At 47.4% G+C, this 20,154-nt stretch overlaps 1 protein-coding gene across 1 annotated transcript in view; it reads right to left on the reverse strand.

Annotated features, from left to right (window-relative positions):
* The window catches only part of YPEL2 (yippee like 2), a 35,999-nt gene extending 22,835 nt beyond the window's left edge, over positions 1 to 13,164 (reverse strand). The window contains exon 1 of the mRNA XM_070394645.1: positions 12,860 to 13,164. Within this exon, the coding sequence (XP_070250746.1) occupies positions 12,860 to 12,976 (117 nt within the window). The 5' untranslated portion in view covers positions 12,977 to 13,164. The remainder of the gene's footprint in view (positions 1 to 12,859) is intronic.
* Between the last annotated feature and the right edge of the window lie 6,990 nt (positions 13,165 to 20,154).

The raw sequence follows: 20,154 nt of genomic DNA on the forward strand, positions 1-20,154 counted from the left end.
ACTGTGTGCGCTGTCTGGCTGGGTCACCTGGTAACCTTTGGTGGGAAGCTGGGTGTGCGACGTGGCTGAGGCTGAAGTTTGGCCTGTGAAGTGGAATTGTCTGTGCAGTTAAACTGACACCGGAGTGCCAATCAACCCTGTCCATGAGCACAGTGCTTTAGCTCCTACACTGTCCACACCAAAGGCAGTCACCTGCTGGTTTGGAATTCCTCCTGAAATCACATGAACCCATTTCTCCAACATGCACTTCGACCATCTGTTAGAGCAGGCAGCAAGGAAGACATGAGCTGGGTAAGGCAGTTAGGGCCTGGAGGGGATACCTGTGAGATGTGACAAACCAAAGTTAGATAATAAAGGCAACAGACCCCTATGTGAAGAGAGAAGACTTAGAGCCCCTCCAGGATGTGGTGTAACCAGTGGCATAACACCTGGGTCAAGGAGCCTTACAACTTGGAGCTATATTTTTACTTGTGAGAAATAATGGAGGGGGTGACTTAATTAGGGACACTCCAGCCAGGGGTATAAATTCCCTAAACCCTCCACTGAGTGCGGGGCCCTTGGTTTGGTTTTGGCTGGCTGAGTTGCCCGCTCCGACTATATCTGAGCGTATTCCTTTTCTGCAGGTAAATTCTCACTTGTTCTTGCTGCTATTTGTACTCTCCTATCTGAATTCATTCCTACAGGGAAACAAAAACTGAGGACAGAGAGTGACTGTCTCTGGCCGGAGGCCACCCTGACCACATATTTAGCCTAGGCGTCAGCAAACAATACACAAGGGCCAACTTGGGTCTCTCACCTGTTTTGCAAATAAAGTTTTGCTGGAATGTAGCCACACTCCTTTGCTGATGCATTCATTCTATGGGTGCAGAATTGAGTGGCTGAGACCATATGGCCAGCAAAGCCTGAAATGTTTGCTATCTGGCCTGCACAGAAAAGTTCTGCCCACCCCTGATCTAGCTGAAGAAACAGGGAAGTAAGCCTTCCAACAGCTCCTTCGTCTACCAAGAGACTGGCTGCCCCCACTCTGCGAGTTAGTGGACTGGCTTTTGCATGATGTCATGTCTTTTTTTTTTTTTTTAGCACTAGTTACAGGCCTGGGATCCAGGAGGAGGTTTTGCCTAATGGAGACACAGAAGGGCCTGAAATACCTACACCACGTGGCCTGGAATATAATGTTGCCCAAGAAATGCTTACTGAATAAACAAACAAAAGCATGGGAAGTTGGCCAGTCTGTGCCCTGAACAAAAGTCCATCCTCCTCCCTCCTGTCAGTTTCAAGGTGACCAGTCATACAGGTGCCTAGCAGCAGCCTGGTGACCTAGATTTGTCAGACCATATCTTATCGGCTTTCCTTCCTCCTGTATTTACCCAGCACCCGCCCCCTCAGTGCCCAGGGCAGATTCGCCTGTTATTTCACAGAGGAGACAGACAGGGAGGAGCTCTCCTCCCCCACAAACATACTTTGCTTTTATTTTTTCTTTCTTTCTTCTGCTGAGGGGAGAGTAAATACGGTGACTTATGGAGCTGCAGGAGATCTGGTTTCTCTTGCTTCCTCTTTCCTTAGGTTTTTCCAAGTGAACTTGTCTGGGGCGAACCTCCCTGTCATTTTGAACATTTGGCATGGAAAGGGGAGGGGCCAGCTGAGGGTCAAGTCAAGCAGCTTTCAGAAATAAAGATGGAGCCACCAGCAATGGTGAGAGGCCTGGTCCAGCAAACAGACGTTCCTCCAAATACACATCAGGGAACAGCAGGGCTCGGTCACGGGCCACCTCGAGCTGCAAGGGCCCAGCTGGCACTTTTACGAGGCTGGACTAAACCCGGTTGACATGATGGGAGGACAGGGATAGTCAAGGAAAAAGTTGTACACATTGGGGCATGGAAATCAGGCAAATGGAATGGAAAACAACATGGAAATGTTGGCTTCTCAGCTGCCCCAGACAACTCGGTACCAGGCTCAGGGTGGAGCTCCCCACCTCTACTGTCGCCAGCTGCTCCTTTGGAGAGTGGCTTCCCAGTAACCAAAGGGTACTGGGTACAAGCTGGGTGAGGGCAAGGCATACACGCATCTGTTTGCCACTGCATCCCCACTACTTAACATGTAAGAGGAGCTCCCTAAATGTGGAACAAATGATGATGGAGCGTAGTGCAGGAGGGGTCACTCTGAGAGTTTTTGTTCTGGCCAGGAAATGCTTTTCTGTGCCCTCATTTACCTGTGAGAGAGCTGGACTTCAGTGAATGTTGTGGTAGACCAGCCCTAACAGGGAGGAAAAGGAGTTCCTGGGCCTCCAAAGAGAGACCGTTTGGTTTTTGACGACCATTAGTTGCCCCTTTAAAGATCCAAAGGTGTTGGGGGAGACGGGGAGGGGGAGCCAGTGCCACCTGCTCTGCTTCTTGACTTCACTGTGGTCTGCAGGGAGGAGCTTGTGGACTGATTAGATGGTGTTGTTAGCAGCAGCTGGCAGAGCCAGTCTCCTCCTCAGCTCCCTCCTCCCCTGAGTCACTGTCCAGCCACCAGCAATAGGCAGAGGGTGGGGAAGCTCTCCTCGGCCCGCAGCTCTGGGTCACCAGGTCAAACCCCACCTCCCTCGGGAATAGGCTAAGTGCTTTGGAAACAACAGTATCAGAGATTCTTTGTTGTTGTTTTTTTGTTTTTAAGGATAAGCAAAATGACTTCTTTCCAAAGAAGCTCAGCCTCCCTGCCTCCCCACACACACCTGAACCATCACAGAGTTCATCAAACTGACAAGCAATTCTTGGCTGTGGCCCTGACACCCAGGCCCGGAACTCTCTCCCAGCTGCCTGGCTGCTGTTGTCACAGTAGTTTGAGGTCTCTGTAACCCTGCAGGTCTGTGGTCAGAGGCAAAGTAACCACCTGACAGAACAGGAGAGAAGGGGGTAGAATAGATTTTCCACTTAAAATGCTAGAGAGACCTGGCAGGTGCTTGCAGGTAAGGCCCCAGAAAGCGGGATGAAGGCTGCTGATTCTGTGATTTAACTGCCTCCAGAGACCTGTCAGACCCTTTGGAATTTTAAGTAACAAGGATCAGAAGCCTCAGAAGACCAGCTGTATAGCTACCGGGCAAAAGTTGAGTCTCTCAAAAAAAGAAGGAATAAATATACCAGGACAATTATGGGTGCCAGGACCTGGTTATGTTTGAGTGCCACTTTCTGTTGTTATTTTGCAGAAAACAACAGCTAGCAGCATTTGCTAAGCATTTACTATACGTCAAGTACTGTGAAGTGCTTGATTACCTCATTTAATTTCCACAAAAATTCTATCCGCTATCTAATATTAATAGTATTCCCATTTTCCCAATGAGGGCATTAAGACAAGGTTACTTAACTTGCATAACCACTAAGAAAAGAAGCTAGAGTCTAAACCTAGGCAATGTTCCCTGTTAACCCGAAGTTATGTTGCTTCATATCACTTTTTGCTGCTACATTATAATCAGGGGGATGTGGAAGGAACCTTTAAAGGTAGTTTCATCTAACGCCTCACTTGGAATGAGGAAGAAAAAGGAGAGCCAGAGAGACCAGCCTTGCCCAAGATCATACAGCTTGATACTTTAATTCCCCGGGCTGCCTCCAGCATTTACAAGCAACCGTTAGGTGCAAGGCAGTAGGCGGTGCAGCAGGGAGGAGGTGGCAAGGTACAAAGTCAAGAGGTACTCAGTGCTTTCTTGATCTGTACCAGGAGCTGAACTAGAAAACCCAGGTTCCCAGGCCCCTCCAGCTCTAATGTTCTGAGAGTCTATGACTCCAGGTCATTTAGACTCTTGTTAGGAAACAAGGCAATTATACATAAAAAGTGCATGTAACCACAATAACACAGACCGTATTATTATTACAAGACGTCATTATTAATTGCTAAACGAATACGCAATCGGCACGGTGTACAGACATTCAGCGGAGGGAGACAATCCTCTAGCCCAGGAAGACATCCTGGAAAACACTGAAGCTGGTATTCAAGAATGGGTAGAGCCCTAACCGGTTTGGCTCAGTGGATAGAGCGTCAGCCTGTGGACTGCAGGGTCCCAGGTTCGATTCCGGTCAAGGGCATGTACCTTGGCTGCGGGCACATCCCTGGTAGGGGGCCTGCAGGAGGCAGCTGATCGATGTTTCTCTCTCATTGATGTTTCTAACTCTCTATCCCTCTCCCTTCCTCTCTGTAAAAAATCAATAAAATATATTTTTTAAAAAAAGAATGGGTAGAGGCTACTTATTTTTCTATATGGTTGGATGGAAATGCTTATTGAGAAAAGACACTTTTTTAACAGTCAATGAAAATGGCTTTTTGCATATCATTCTACAAGCTTTTTAATGCAATTGCCTAATATAACACCTCAGATATACTGCAGGTTTTTTGCATTTCACGTCGCGTTCTTACCAGGAAAAGAATAGTTGTCTGAGCTTTTTTAAGGTAGTTAATAAAGAATGCATAGCCTCATGAACCTGATTTTACTTCCTTTATGCAAATATCCTGCAGAAGTGACCATTATAGTATTTGGCTGGTATATTTGGTGCTTTGTTTTGCAGTTTCCAGCTTTTTATATAAATGATCACATATGTTGTACATTTGGCCACATAAGGTGCTTAAAAGCAAAATAGGTTTTCCCTAAGCATTCAATCAAATTTCTACACGATGAATTCTCTAATGTGGACTTAAAGTGTATCTGGTTATATTATTTAAGCATATTGTATTTTAAAATTTTCTGCCACATATTCAATTTTTTTAATGCATGAGTAGATGCAAAAAAAAAAAGAATAGGTAGAAACTGGATATAGAGAAAGAAAGGATTCTTTAAGCAAGGAAAATAAAGGAGGGAATACAGGGTACAATTCACCACCAATTTTACTGAGAGAGACCAGAAAATAACCTAGGTCCTGAAATGGCAAAGAGGGCATAGACCTATCTCGATCTGTACCCCATACAGCTTCTTGGAAAACTATGGATGTAGGCAAGTCAGTTAATCCCCACTTTGAAGGGATGTTGTAAAGTGATGAAGTAAAGAAAACATCTAAAGGAGTCCTCAGCACACAGTCTATGTTCAATAAATAGTAGTTAATAGCAGCAATGTAGACTTTTCACCCTGTGGTGTTTATGTCACCAACACAACCTCATCGGTAACCTTCTGCCCTCCCCGGAGAGCCTTTCATTCCCACGTACCCAAAGGTGCAGGAAACTTGTTGGCTTCATCTACCTATGCCTGGTACACAGGTGAGGGCCTGGCATGTTGTTTCAAATGCAAAAAATAAATAATAAATAATACTGAAATGGACATGCGGTGTATGACAGTGGATTCTGGTCAGGCCCCAGAATATGAACAGCCACACCAGCAATGGTGCAGAGGTGGGGGAAGGACCGGTGCTCAAACACAGGGCAGAGGTCCTTCACCCACTTCACAGCTTCCTATTGAAATGATTTTCTTGGATTTTGACTGGGAACACAAGTTCGCCATCACCAGCGTCCTCACCGAATGCCGAGACATTCATGGACCAATCAACCTTATGATTGGATCCTTACAGACATTTGCAAACAGAGTTAATTTTCAGGATACGCCTCAGAGCTCAGTCGACATTTCCTTTTGGTATTTAAAGCAACTACAGAGAAGGGATCACAATCGAGCAGATTCGTGTGCTCCTGCTGCTTGCACCAGACTCCGCCCCTGGCAGCTCCTTGGATAACAAACTGGTAAGCAATTCTACTTGTGCCCAGGTTCATTTTCACAGGGAACAGGCAACACAGTGGGACAGGTCTGCCGCCATCCAAAGCGTGTGGCTTCCTGAATTCAATTCCTCTTGTTCGTGAGGACAGAATGCGAGCCTTTCTTTCTCAAGCAGTGGTCCACAAGCATTTACTGCATGGTCACCACATGCCTGGGATACCTTCAGATCCCTGCAATGCACATGCACTAGTTTTTCCATTTCTTGTCTCTCCAGCAGTTCCCCTACCACCTCACAACCACATTTCCCTTCTCACAGCAAAGCTCTGGTCACTTAGCCACTTGCTCAAAAGTCTTCAGTAGTACCCAGCTGCCAGCAGGATCAAGTCAAACTTGTATTCTTCCCACCATCTGGCTTCAACCTACCCCTTCCATCACAGTCCCTCAATATCTGGCCCATAAAGTTCATTTTTGACCAACAACTCCTTTGAAAACCTAATGAAAGCCATGGAAACCACCCTAGAAAATGATACGTGCACACAGAATTAAACATACAACTTCAGGGATCCCTGGAAGCCAGTCCACGGACCCCAAATTAAGACCCCTGATCTCTGTCTCTATCCTGGGTACTAATAGTCATTCACTCAGATATTCACTGAAAGTCTACCAGTCTTCAGGAGCTGTGTTGGGTGCCAAAGACACAGATGACATCACAAGCATCTCCTCAAGTAGTTCACAAGCTAATGGGAGATGTGCATCGTTACACTGTGATAATTGCTTTAAGATAAACACAAGGTGAAGTACAAACTCCAAGAAGGGATGACTTATGAACCTATTATCTCCCCAACTACAAAGTTCCTTGAAGATAAAATCCTTAAGGGTAGTAGCAGGGTATCTAGAACAGGGCTACACGCACATACACACACAGAGTACATGTTTAGCATTTGTGTAGTGACAGAACAGAAACAATGAGACAAAAGAGCAAGTATGGGCACAGTCCCCGCTGCCATCACCCCCACACGCCAGAGGCCTCTGAGATCCTGCTGTGGCGGTCCTGTCCTGAAACAATTACGCCATGCAAACATCCCAGCCTAATTTATGGCTGATCTCACCCAGAATTTGAATCAACCTCTGTCTGAATGGGGGAAGATGCTATAAGATATCTTATAAGCTCCACATGGTTTCTTTTCACCAAGAAACACTGTAATCTAATGACATCTCTCTGTTGGGAGATTTTCTGTATAAACTTGGTTCACCTGTTACTCCTTCCTCGGTGGCCGACAGGTCATCCTGTTTGCACTCTTCCAGAACTGATACTTCCTGGAGAGGAGATCGGAACTTGCAAAGGTCAAGTAGTTGTAGAAAAGAAGTAAAGAAGTAATTTAGGTTAGATATGTGATTTTCTCTACAGAAGCTAAACTGATGGACTGTTTTGAAACTGGGCTTCTCGGCTTACGTTGGAACTCTTCCATAATTTGTCACTCTTGCCTTTGCTGTACCTCAGAAATGCTCTTTAGGAAACACTGACAAACATTCAACAATTATCTGCAAACACTGCAAAAGCAACAAAGGCACTTTATTGTATGGGATTGCTCTCAGCCTTTTGTTGCTGACAGCTCATCGGTCACTCTGGGGAAAGCCTGAGTCCTACTATTTCAGAAACAAAAAGTTCACTTTTTTGAGGTAAACATTTACAGATTTGCATACAATCATCTTGCTAGAATAGAAATACTAATTTTATTGAATCATGGTTTTTGTAAAAATCACTGGCATATACCTCACTAGATACCAAAAATCTCTTAATTGATAAAATTAGAATTGAAAATATAATTTGCAAGAATTATCTAAGTGACACATCTTATTGTGCATGTTCTTTATGGCTTATTCTGCTTGATGTGGCATAGAAGTCACTAATACTACTAGTACAATCCAATGCAGACTATAACATTTTCCAGGGTACTTAGAGAAAATGAAATGAGTAGACTTTTACAAATTCCGTTCCTGTGTGGTTTTCTACATGAGATTTTCAGGACATAAAAAATGGCATTAATATTCTGGAGAGTTCGTTTATTGTACGTGAAAGACAAGCTAGTAGAGGTTGGGAATTGAGAAAGGATATGATGACTTATCGAGATACACAGAATGGGTCGGATCTCGGTACTTCCAGACTGACACCTCCTCCGTGCCCACTACCTCTAAGCCATGGTGTTGGGGGTACAAGTCTTTTTGAGAATCACAGGTATCATGCTCTAGGCTCAGAAGCAGAGCTGGGAAACTGAGGTAGAGTGGCCTCTCAGAAACTGTGAGATCCACACAAGCCTTCAGAAGGTCTTGCTCTGAATGATGACAGAAACACTTGGTCTAATGCAGGGGTCCTCAAACTTTTTAAACAGGGGGCCAGTTCACTGTCCCTCAGACCGTTGAAGGGCCGGACTATAGTTTAAAAAAAAAAACTATGAACAAATTCCTATGCACACTGCACATATCTTATTTTGAATTAAAAAACAAAACGAGAACAAATACAATATTTGTATTTGCATGTAGCCCACGGGCCGTAGTTTGAGGACCCCTGGTCTAATGTCTAGGCACGAAGGGAAAACCCAAACGCTACCACGGTAAGCCTGATGGAACCCCAGAGGGAACAAAAAGAACCTGCCTCCTAGGAGCTCCCCAGCTGAGAAGAAAGCAGCTGAGGCAGAGTTCTTCCCACGGAGTGCAGCTGAGGGGTGCGGTTTTGAGGCTATGGAACCTCAGTTGGTCACTGAGTGGCCCATGGCCTGTTTCCTCATGAACAGGGGCTGAGCTCATCAGTGACCTGCAACTCTGGGAATTTTGTATCTGTCACCAGAAGATAACTGACCTAAAGGTTTGACATAGTAAAAATAGTTTGAGAGAGTGAGCAAAAGATTTCTTCCTTCCCTCCAAGGACCTAGAGCAGTAACTAAAGCAGCCAGTGTCTCCAAATGAAGCCACTGTCCTTAGAGTGGGATTGTGATAGATGAACCCAACTCACTATTCCCAAATGGCCTACTCCAGGATGCCACGGTAGGGTTAGCAGGTGGGAGGGAAGGGAATGACGACCACAGAGGAAGTTTGCAGGGAAAAGCTTTGTGAAGATCCAGGTTTCCATAATAGTCCCCACTGAAATGAGCGTTGGATGGTTTTTACTCAGGGCAACTAACGGGTCCAATGGAAACCATTATTATTTATAACCCAGGTATAACTTTATCCTGGGGCTTGCACCATTAAGTAAGAAACTACAGTGTGAGCAATTCCTCATGCCAACTCAAAACACCTCTGCAGGCAAACACTCAGAGCACAACACCCCCAAGAAAGCTGTAGGATGATGCCTCAGCACATTCCCCAGATAGTTCTCTCATCGACTCACCTACCCACCCCCAGCCATCATCCCCCGGAGCGAAAGCTGTTACCTTTCTGCAGACATGTACATCTTTGCTGTCGATTTCTTCTATTTCCTTTTCCTCCTTGTCTAACTCCTGTGCTCCACGGTCTAAAGGGAAACTATCTTGGCTAATGGAAATTTGCTTGGTGTCAGCAGGAACAATCCTCTCCACCCCACCCCTTGTCTTTCCTTTTTTCTTTCTTCTTTTCCTTTTCTTTCTTTCTTTCTTTTTTTTTGGGGGGGGGGGGGGGGGGGGGAGGGAGACAGCAAGGCCAAGAGAAGCAGAGGAACCACTTTATACTTGCATAGAGCTTTCTTTGATTTACAAACCACCCACACATCTATGATCTCATCCGGCCTCATAGCAACCCAGTGAGGTAAACCTGCTCCCCCCTCCACACACAGTAAGGTACACTTACCACTCAGCACTGTTAGGAAAAGGGCACACAGTGAGCACAGTGCTAGCTACTAGGCATTAGACACAACAAATATCATCTCACCCCTCTGATTAGTGAGGGGCTGTGAATCAGAGGCTGGACAGTTGATGCCAGGCGTCTGGGGATCTAGAGCAAGCTGGGAAGGTGGACCACTCGGTGCAGGATTCTTTACCCCACATGCCAACGTGGCCCTAATTGTTCAAATCCTTTGACAACTATGCACTTCCATGTGGGCTTAGTCACACTGGTAGGAAGGGAGCCCAAAGTCTTGGTACCATCCCCTGTTCTCTGCTGGCCAAACACTCAGGGCTACAGTTCTCTGGACCTTTGTGTCATCTTTTCTTTTTTTAGACCAAACAATGGAATGTCAAGCTTCCAGATCAAAGGCTCTATTACAAGCACAACGTATCGTTTAATTACACGGCTGCCCCAGCTATCTGCTTCCCGGTGCCTAACTCCCACGGGGCTGACCCTGAAACCACACAGATTACCTCAAGGGGGGAGAACAGGAGAAACATTCTCTCCCTGAACTTTCTTAGATGGAAGGGAGAAACAAAATGAAAAGAAAGGCCCATTTTCCAAGGAGGGGGCTGGGGCAATGATCTTCCTGTTAAGCGGACCTGCAGAAGAATCTATAGATTACTTAACGCCGGGGGTGGCCGGGGAGTGAAATAAAGGAAACTTTGTGCGGTGCCAGCCACAGTCCCCTCAGTCCTAACCCACAGCCAGGCATTTAACCCAACTCTTTAAATCATCAAGCTCTAATGCACCCCATCTGTGCACCGGTTGTGGCCAATGAAACTAAAGCCTGTGCTGACTTTGGCCTGGATTTGTGAATGAGCCTTTTTGCCCCAGAAGGCCCAGGAGAGAGGGCATGAGGCCAACAAAGTCTCTCTTGCTCGTCGCTTGTCTTCTCCCAAAGGTCAGGCTCCATCCATCCATGTATTTGATCATTTATTGAGCTCTTGCCTTGGGTGGGATTCTGACCCAGAGGATACAAAGCTAGTAGGCAATGGCCCCAGGTGGCAAAGACTGTGTAGGGGCTCCTGGGAGAGAGGAAGGTGAGGGGAAAGGGCTGCCCTTGGCTGAGGCACAGCAGCCTGAAATCCCGTCTGTGTATTTAGGGATTGCTGCTTAGTTCCAAGTGGTTGGAACATAAAGCAAGGAACTGGCGGGAGCCCTAACTCAAAAGGTCGGCTCTGCCAGATCATCCAAGACCCCGTATACCAGGCCAGAGATGAGAGTGACTTTGATTGCCATCTCCCCATAGTCACTTCAGCCTATCCTACAGGGCCTACTTCTTCCAGAAATCCTTCTTAAACATGCTCAGAGTAATTGCTCTCTCTTTTTTGAGCCTCCAATTTAAGTTCTTGGGCAACATTTATAACTCTCAACTTCTCCATCCATATAAAATATGACTAGTATCGCCCAACCGGTGTGGCTCAGTGGTTGAGTGTCAAACCATACATCAAGAGGTCTGTGGTTTGATTTCCAATTGGGACACATGCCTGGGTTGTAGGCTCAATCCCTAGCAGGGAGTGTGCAGGAGGCAGTGGATCGATGTTGATGTTTCTCTCTCATTGATGTGTCTATCTCTCTCTCCCTCCCCCCTTCCTCTCTCTCTCTCTAAAAAAAATCAATTAAAAAAACATATTTAAAGGGGGAAAAAGAAGCCTGAAGGTATTTTAAAAAATGAAATATGACTAATGTCACCTACTTTAAAGGCTTCTTATGAAGGTTAGGTGAGATAAAGTGTCAAGTAGCAGGATTTTAGGACAGAGAAGGCGCTAAAATACATTTCACTGGTCCCTCAATTTCTTATGATACAGAGCACTTCTTCCTGGTATTAAAAAAAAAAATGTCTTGGCTTCCACTTTCTCTGGAGGTTTTCAGAAATAGGACAACTCACATTTTCCCTTCAAGCTTGGAGGCACTCTTCCAAAGCAAAAAGGACTGAATCCTGTCTTCCCTCGCTGACACAGCCTCCCCCATCCAAACTTCCACACTCAAGGGGTTCCCGTAAGATCCACGGCATCTGAGACAACACGAGTTAGGTGACAGAGGAGGAAGCTATGGGCTGGCTGAAGCAGAAACAGCAGGAAGGAGAGTAACTGGAAGAAACCCAGAGAAGGGAAGTGGGCCAGGTGCCAGGACTCAGAGGGCTCCAGGGTTCAAGGTCTGTGGTAACCCTAGACCCTGGAATAGGCCTAGGAGGAGGAGGTCCAACCCGGGTCCTGACTTAAGAATCCCTACACCACACGTGGTTGTTCAGCAGCCTTCCTCATGTCCTGGTGGGTCAGCCAGCTGGACACGACTGTTGTAGAACTGCTGCTCCTTCCTCCCTCTCTGGCTGGGGCTCCCAGGCCCGGGGCAGGGAAAACGATGCCACCTTTTCTAGCATTTTTTTAAAACTTAGTCTGGGTCTGCATAAAGGCTTGTTTGTTTCTTTTTATCTTTTTTCTTTTTCTTTTTTTTTTTTTTTTTGCTTGAATGGCATGTAGTACAGGTTCAGAGGAAGGAGTTTTTTTTGTTGTTTTTTTTTAAGGGAAAAGTCCTCCGTGATCTCTTTCTCCTTTTTATGTAGCCTCGTAAAACCTGTTTCTCCTCCCGTAGGAATTCAGGGCCAGGAGGGAAGCAGCTCCCCTGAGAGTGCTGCTTGAAGGCGCCAGTTCCTAGACTGTACAACGGAGCTGTTGGGTTTATTTATTTTTTCATATCCTCCCACCCCCACCCCAACTTTAGGAAGCAGTTGCCAAGGCTCCTCTGGAAAATAGGGTTCCATTTTCTCTTCTAATTGGGATCAAATGCCGTGTTAAGGCCCTAATGGTCCCCACAGGCCAGTGAGTCAGCTCTTCACCAAGTCACTCTGGTCCTCCCCAAAGTCAACAGTCTCATGACCTTGAAAGGCAGTATCCTCAACTCATCTCAGCTAAGAACCCACTACAAGACATCCTGGCCCCACCAACTTTCTTCCAACTCGCTTTCCAGGCAGGCAGCATTCTAGACCATGTTCGTCTGCCAACCTACGCCAAGCCAGCCAAGCCAAAGACTCCAATCCCTCCTTAGCCCCTCTCCCCTCTGGCCTGCGAGCCACCATTCCCCACAGCCTCCAACAGGGATGGCATCCAATTTCCAAAATAACAAACTAGCACACGCCCTCCCCAACTCAGTTATTTCTCAGTTGGATGAGACAGCCATGTGGGTCAGCCCCTCCCTAACTCCCACACCTCCTCCCCTGGTATGGAAGATGCAGCACCAATACCCAGGCTCTTGGAGAGCTTGTAACCTTCTGCACCTTTAGGGGCAGGACGTGCCCTCCCCCGGGGAAGGCAAGGCAGGCCTGCAGGGAACGTGTACCTTGGAAATGAGTTCATCATGATTGGCCAAGTGGGCTCTGCAGTGAATGCAGCTGTAGGTCCGGTGGCAGGAGGGCAGATAGGCCTGGAAAGTCTTGGATCTTGTCATCTTCACCATTGGCGCCGCTGAGCGTGGGGTGAACTCTGGGGCAGCCCACGAGGCACTCCCACAGGACGGGTCGCAGGGGAAACACCGGAAGACACAGGTAAAGGCCGTGGTGTGGCAGGGAGTGGGTGTGGGGCGGGCTCCACACACTGGCGATGTCTTCAGAGGAAGGACCCTCAAGCAGAGGTCTCCGGCCGGTGCTCAGCAGCCTGCAGTACCAAGATAAGGGAATATCATTAGCTGATGGAGCTGGGCTTCCTGCAAAGCAAGTCGAGTCCAACTGCCACCAGGAGGGCAACAGTTATAGGATGAAATGACCCCCTTCTGCTTCTTGCACTGTGTCAAGATGCCCCATGAAGGAGAAAGAAGCCACCGGAGATCCCAGAACTGCTGCTTTCCTCGAGTTGGAGGTTCAGGGCTCTCAGCAGTCCCTCCACCGACATACAGCAAACTGGCATGATCACCATTCTAGGGAGCCCTGCAACAGGCCAGGCGTAAATGTGCTACCTGTAGCCCCTGGGAGAGGGCTCCTAAGGGACCCCTCTCCTGAGCCGACTAAGATAAATGGCAGGAGTGAAAGGAGAAATGCAGCCTACAGAGAGTCACTACATCAACAGTCACATCTGGATTTCTCATCCATTTCCAACACGTGAACTCCAATACGCCCCACACTAGGCATGGGATACAAAGGATCAAGTTCCCAACCAGCCAGGGCCCTCGTGGCTGGCCAGCTTTGTTGGGAGAAGTAATTCCCTTTGCCCTATCTTGCCCAGAAGTAGATGCTTAGTATATTAAAAACAAGCAAGCCAGCAAGCAAACAAAAAACCCTCAAGTGAATAAATGAAACCAATGAAATAAACTCCTGCACCTAAAATTCACAATGATAGTAAATTGTACCAGAATTCCTCCTCAACCCTCAACCTTCCCCTTACTCATCCCACGGTGGCCAAATCTCTCTCCTATCAGAACCTCGGCTCCTTTGTTCTATTGGGGACCAAGGACACAGACTGTGGGATGGCTCCCAGGGTGTGTCCAAGTAAAGGTCAGAGGGCCCCTAGGTCTAAGCCTCCCTCTGCCTGCTCAGGCTCACCTGCCTGAGGCTTCTGGACCCGCCTAGTCCCTGAGCTTCACTACCGGGGGTGGTGTTCCCACTTGCCTCCCTCCAAGGAGAACCAGAGTGTTAATTACCACCTGTGTCAGGCTTTGAAGATAAAATTATTTAGAGAGACCGGGGAGGAAGATAAACAAAACCAATCTTCCTGGCTGGATTATGTCTGGAATCCTTCTGGCTATCTAGAGAAAGTCTGCAAATCATAGTTCTTTTTCCTCTAAACCTCACTGGAATCAAATCTTCCCAAGGGAGGCTGCCCTCTCCCCTGACATCATCCCCCCCACCCCACCCCCCGCACCCCGCCCCAGGGGCCACTGAGGGCCACTGCATCCCGGAACTCCATCTTCCTGAGTGGTCCATCCCATCCGCCGGCACTGGCCTGAAGGACAACAGTGGTCACTACCCTTATCCTGCCTGTCCCTTGTGCACCCCCGAGCCAAGCAGGGTCCACATCCATGAGATGTCCCATTGTTGAAGGAATTCAGGCCTGTGGGGGCCCAGTCTTCCCTGCACAGTCTCTTTTGAAAGCTGTGAAATCTGGTTAAACTGAACATGATAAAATAACGTGAAGACTATGGAGGTGACAACTGACTGACTCAGGGTTGGGCCTGGCCACAACGGGAGATGCGGCAGGAAAAGACAGGGCCCTTGGCTGCAGCTCCCATTCCCTCCTGCTGGGCCCACTCTGCGAGTGGGTAGAACCAAAGCCCATGGGATAGCAAGGCTCTTCTGTGTGCAAGTACTTGGTTTCCTGAAATGCCCTTGCTCTTCCCAATGCTCCTCTCCCACTCTCAGGAAGAACAGCATTCCCAGGAAAGGAAGAGTCCGAGTACTCGAGTATTCGCAGGGTAAGGAACAGAAGCGAGCAGGAGGCTTGCTCAGGGCCGGCCGCCCCCGAGGCCAGGCCTTCGCTGCCCAGTGGGGAGCACGGAGAGCACGGGGCTCCTCAGTCTTAGATAAACACTGAGGGATGAAAAGGAAACAAAGAGCCCAGGCTGCCAGTCCAGGTTTATAGAGCAGCCACAGGGTCTGTTTTCTTATACACGCAGCCGGCTTCTAAATTATGCATTTCCCCAGAGTAGAATTATTTCTTCTCTCACTTCTCTTCTGCAGGAAACCAAAAAAAAAAGTTTGTAGGCAGGGGTTTCTGGTTTTGCTCTGCTTTACATCTGAATCGCAAAACGTATTGTATTCAAAGCCACCTTCTGAGCAACAGGCATTTACACAGCCTGTATTAAACCTATGTCCCATACAAACACATACCCACGCACACACATTCACTGCACACCACACCTCTGAACTTGAGAAGACAAGAGAAAAGCCAGCCATGTAGGCAATATCCCAGGCTGCCCGGTGCTAGGAAAGGCCCTGGGGAGCCCAGACAGCAGCCGCTGGTCTGCGCTGCTCCAGTCCCTGACTTCTCGCTCCTGCACCGGAAGGCACAGCACCTGAAAGCTGACTCCTGCCCCAAGAAGGAAGGAAAGAAAAAGTATGGTGCTGCAATATGAATCTTGTTCAAGTGGTACAGGGCAAACTAGAAGGGATGAGGGGGGTGAGTGCAAAGCAAGGTGAAGGAAGCAGCATCAAGAAAGGTCCTTGTGCCTGAGAAGAAAGAAGAGGCCGAACAAGAGGAAAACAGATGCCGGTCAGGGACGGGAAAATAACTACCTTCTTCCCTCTCGTGGGAAAAATTTTAAAGCTTCTTTGAGCTGGTTTGCAGGAAGGAATATAACATAGTTGAGGTGCGTGTTGCTGTTTAAGGAAGAAATCGAGGGTATGGGGCTACAGGCTCCATGGAGCTTCCTAACGCCAACATACTGATTCCCAATAATAATCAAATGAGCTCAATAGTTAAAAACCTTTGGGCACAGATACAAATTAAACACCGTTTTAAGGGAAGTGATAATCCATCACAGTTGAAATTAAAGGAAGATTTGCTACTACCCCCAGCTGGCTCCCGCTGATCAGCACGGAAAGAAAATAGGTGAACTATTATTATGATTAAAAACAAAGACCTTCGATACACCACTCTGAGAGCCAAATGCATAGGAAAGGGAGCTCAGGCCAAAATGGGCTGGTCCACCTGACAGACAGGCCTGCTCCCCAAGGGGCCACGACTGCAGCTGGGACTCAACACAGAGCCTTCTGCGTGTCCCCAGGATGGAGGGTGAGGGGGATGAATGCTTCAGGTGAGCCAGGAAGGAACTCGAAGGACGTGGGGAGCAAAGCTCTACTGACACACACTCAGCGCCACAGAAACTGAGAAGGTGGAACTCACAGGGGAAGTAACACCTCCAACCACAGGAGGGGCCTCGTTGTATTGTCGTTTCTGTGGGGTGCTTTGTTGTTTCTGTGGGATGTTTTGGTAGAGGGCAGGCGAAGACTGCCTGCAGGAGACGTGGGCTCTGGAATCAAACCAGTTCTACTCCTTTCTAGCTGAGTGATCTGGGGCAAGTTATTCAACTACTCTGACCTTCAGCTTCCCCAACTCGAATAATACCAACCTACAGAGGGTTAGGAGGATTAAATGAGATGATGTAAGTGCATCTACACAATGCTGGCACACGGCCCCGGCAGGCCCACGAGCCTCCTTTCTCCTTTATATCCACTCTCCGCATTTCAGCCAGCACAGTCTACTTTAAAAGCAGGCTTGACCATGTCACCACTTCCACAGCCTTCAGACAGGCAATTCGGGGCGACAGTTAAGGCAAGTTCTGGAACCAGACTCAGTTCAAATCCAACTTCTATCTCTGACTAGCCGTGTGATCTTGGACCTCACTTTCCTCATCAAAGAATAGGAGTATCTTCCTCATAGGACTCTTGTGAGGACTAACTAAATTAATCCATATAAAGTACTCAGCATAGGTGCCTGGCATGTCGTTAGTATACAATAAATTCTAAGTGTTTATGACCACCGACCACCGTCTACCTCTGTTTTCTTATACACACACCCCTAAATGGCTTCAGACTCATCACCACCTCATACTCTATACTCCACTAATTGGACTGACATTTAAGGGTCAACTGTGTCTCAGGAACTCTCCTATGTGTTCAGGTTTGGCAACCAAACTCTCTGTAGTCCCTCCTAATACACCTTTGCATTTCACTCTTGAAAGTTTCATTGATGCCATTCCCTCAGCCTGACACACGGTTCTTTCTCACCACTGTTCACCATGAAGACTGAGCTCAAATGTCACCTCAGCGTTGGGCTTATTGGCCCCTCCTCTGCGCTCACCTCTAGTTAACACCCCACTGAAAGTGAAATTACCCTTTCCTGCCTGTTTCCTCTCCGAGAGGTAAGCTCCAAGGGCAGGGGCCATGTTTCAGTCATTTTTGAACCTTTGAACTCGGCAGTGCAGAGCACACCGGAGAGGCCGTCATTGAGCGCCCCCTGCTTCTCGCTGGGCTGCTGACTGGACCAGTCCACCCACCCATGTAGGTAGCAGGCATGACTGAGGCCCCTCCCTTCTCCCAAGTAATGAGATAGGGGGCAAAGTTACTCTCGGTCTCCAGACTCCATAAAACCCATAAAGACCTGTCATTGGCATCTACTAGTATGCCCATTCTTTGCATGTACAGCCCGAGGACGGCTTTCTGCTAGCTTTGAGGACAGGAGTGTGGGAGCAGGACCAGTAGCCCCGTTCTGTTCCACCATAGGTGAGGAAGCAATCAACAGGTGACAGCAGGGGAAGGGAACAGAGCAGCCATTTCTGGAACTGGGAGACAATAAAGATAGAGAAATAGAAAGGCTATGGATGGCCTTTATCCCAGGAGAACTGATCTCCTTCCCCATTCCCAATGTCACCAGAATCCTGAACCCAGGCCACGAAGCAGAGAGACCCAGTCTCCCTGGGCTGCCAAGCAAGAGGAGTGGGTGGCAATGTAGTCCAGTGGTGAGCGCAGGATCTAAGGCAGAGGAACTGGGATTCAGTCTCGGTTCCTCTCACTAGCTGCACCACCATTAGGCAAGGTGCCTAAAAGGGAGTAACAACAGTGCCTACCTCATGGAGGAGACAAAAGAATCAAATGAGATCATGCAAGTGAAGCATTCAGCACACTTGGGTGGTTAGTACTCATTCACCTTGATTAGCTGTCACCATCCTGGCCAGCAAGCATGAAAAAGCACAGGAACTGCTGATTCACAGGACCCTTCGGAGCAGCGTTCCTGTCTCCGAGTTGACTCATGGTGGTTAGAGGGTTAGGACCTAACTTAATCCACTTAAAGGTACACTGTGGTTTAAGTGGGTTTTTGTGGCTTAGCTGGGGATCTGGTATTATTGCTATGTCGTTACAAACAACAGACCACTCCACTTAGTGCAGAGGACAAGGTACCTCTGCGATCGGCGCTGTCTCTACTAATCCCAGGATGGAACCACTAGTGAGAACTTTGCTGAAATGCCCCTATTAAAACTGCCATGAGCCCTGGCTGGTGTGGCTCAGTTGGTTAGACGTTGTCCCCTGCACCGAAAGGTTGCTGGTTCGATTCCCAGTCAGGGCACATGCTCGGGGTTGTGGGTTCAATCCCCAATGGGATGTGCAGGAGGCAGCCAATCAATGTCCTGCTCTCACATGGATGTTTCTCTCTCTATCTCTCCCTCTCCCTTCCCCTCCCTCTAAAAATAAATTTTAAGAAATCTTTTTTTAAAAATACAATCTTCACACTGTTGAGAAAGGGCTGTGGTCATTTAAAACTGCCATGAAGCTGACATGCAAGCCACACAGGAAAATCATGTCATCGTGTTACACGGTTTCCCATTTTATGGCACTGGACCCAGGTGGTACTTCAAATCCATCCAGTGGATAATAAAAACCAGCCTGGATATTCAAGAAACTACTCTCTTTCACAAACAAAACCAACCATTCATCTCTATCCTGGATACCAGGCCTAGTCTTGGTTTCATGGGGATTATCTGTCAGATGATAATCCTCCATGATCTCTAGGATCCCTTCAGCTTTCAAAGTCCTGATTCCATGTTGTAATGACGTCTCTACCAGCTGAGTCCTGCCCCAGAGCAGAGTATCCACCCACCAACCTTCGTCCTACTAAGACCCTGACTTCAACGAGGCTGCGGAACACGCCAGCCTCGCAGAGCCTGCTCAGAGACGGCTGCTGGATGTGCCTTTGCAACATCTGTTCACACAGCAATGCGTTTACCACATGGCCCTTAGGTCAGCATTTTGCCCGGGAGGCCCCATGGGAAGCTTGCATCTGTTTGAACATCTGCATAGAGAAAAGGCAGTGCCCCTAGAAAATCCTGAAACTTGCATGTAATTTACTAGATACCAGATAAAAATAGCTGTTGTTATTAGCTGGCTATGAAGAGATCAGGTATCTCTTTGGGTTGTTTCTACAATTTCAATAAAAAAATAATGTGGTGCTCTCCCTCTTGGAACTGGGCCTTTCCTGTCCCCCTCCTCTACGCCCCCCCCCCCGCCCCCACCGGGGGTGTTACCTTTAATCCTTCTCTCCCAGGACCCTTCTTTTGCCTGTAACTTGGTTCCTGAGCCCATTCTTCTACAGCTCATTTATTCTATCTCTGTGGCTTTGTAAATAAACTTTCCTATTTAAAAATAATAATAATAATAATAATAATAATGTAAAAAGCCTGGTTTACTTGTCTGAAGATAGGTTGCCAAGGACATAGGTAACTCATTGATGGCTTCCTTCTCTTTCTTATACAACTCCTAGTTCCAAAAAGGATTTATAGTGACTTACAAAAATATAAACAATACAATACTATTAAAATAGGTAAAGAAATTAGGGAAGGAGGAATAAAAGAAAAAAGGAGAGTTAGGATATAGAAATGCATGCTATTAAATTGCTAAATATTTACTGAATTTCAATTGCAAATTTGGCTTTGAGCTCCCCAGTAACCAAGGCAGAAAAGAAAATAGCAGTTATACAAGTTTATAGTTCCTATAAAACAAAAGAATCTTGGTTGTTCAGGATACAGATTTTTCTCAGAGACATTCTATGAGTAGGAGATGATGAGTAACCCTGTGGACAAGGACCTCAGCGCACCCCAAAAGTTCCTACCATGTAACCCTCTTGCAAGACTGTCCCTCCATGAAAATAGAC

This window comes from Myotis yumanensis, unplaced genomic scaffold (assembly GCF_028538775.1).
Source record: "Myotis yumanensis isolate MYYU_CA2020_CCGP unplaced genomic scaffold, mMyoYum1.0.hap1 SCAF_16, whole genome shotgun sequence".
In the NCBI taxonomy this organism is placed as follows: domain Eukaryota; kingdom Metazoa; phylum Chordata; class Mammalia; order Chiroptera; family Vespertilionidae; genus Myotis; species Myotis yumanensis.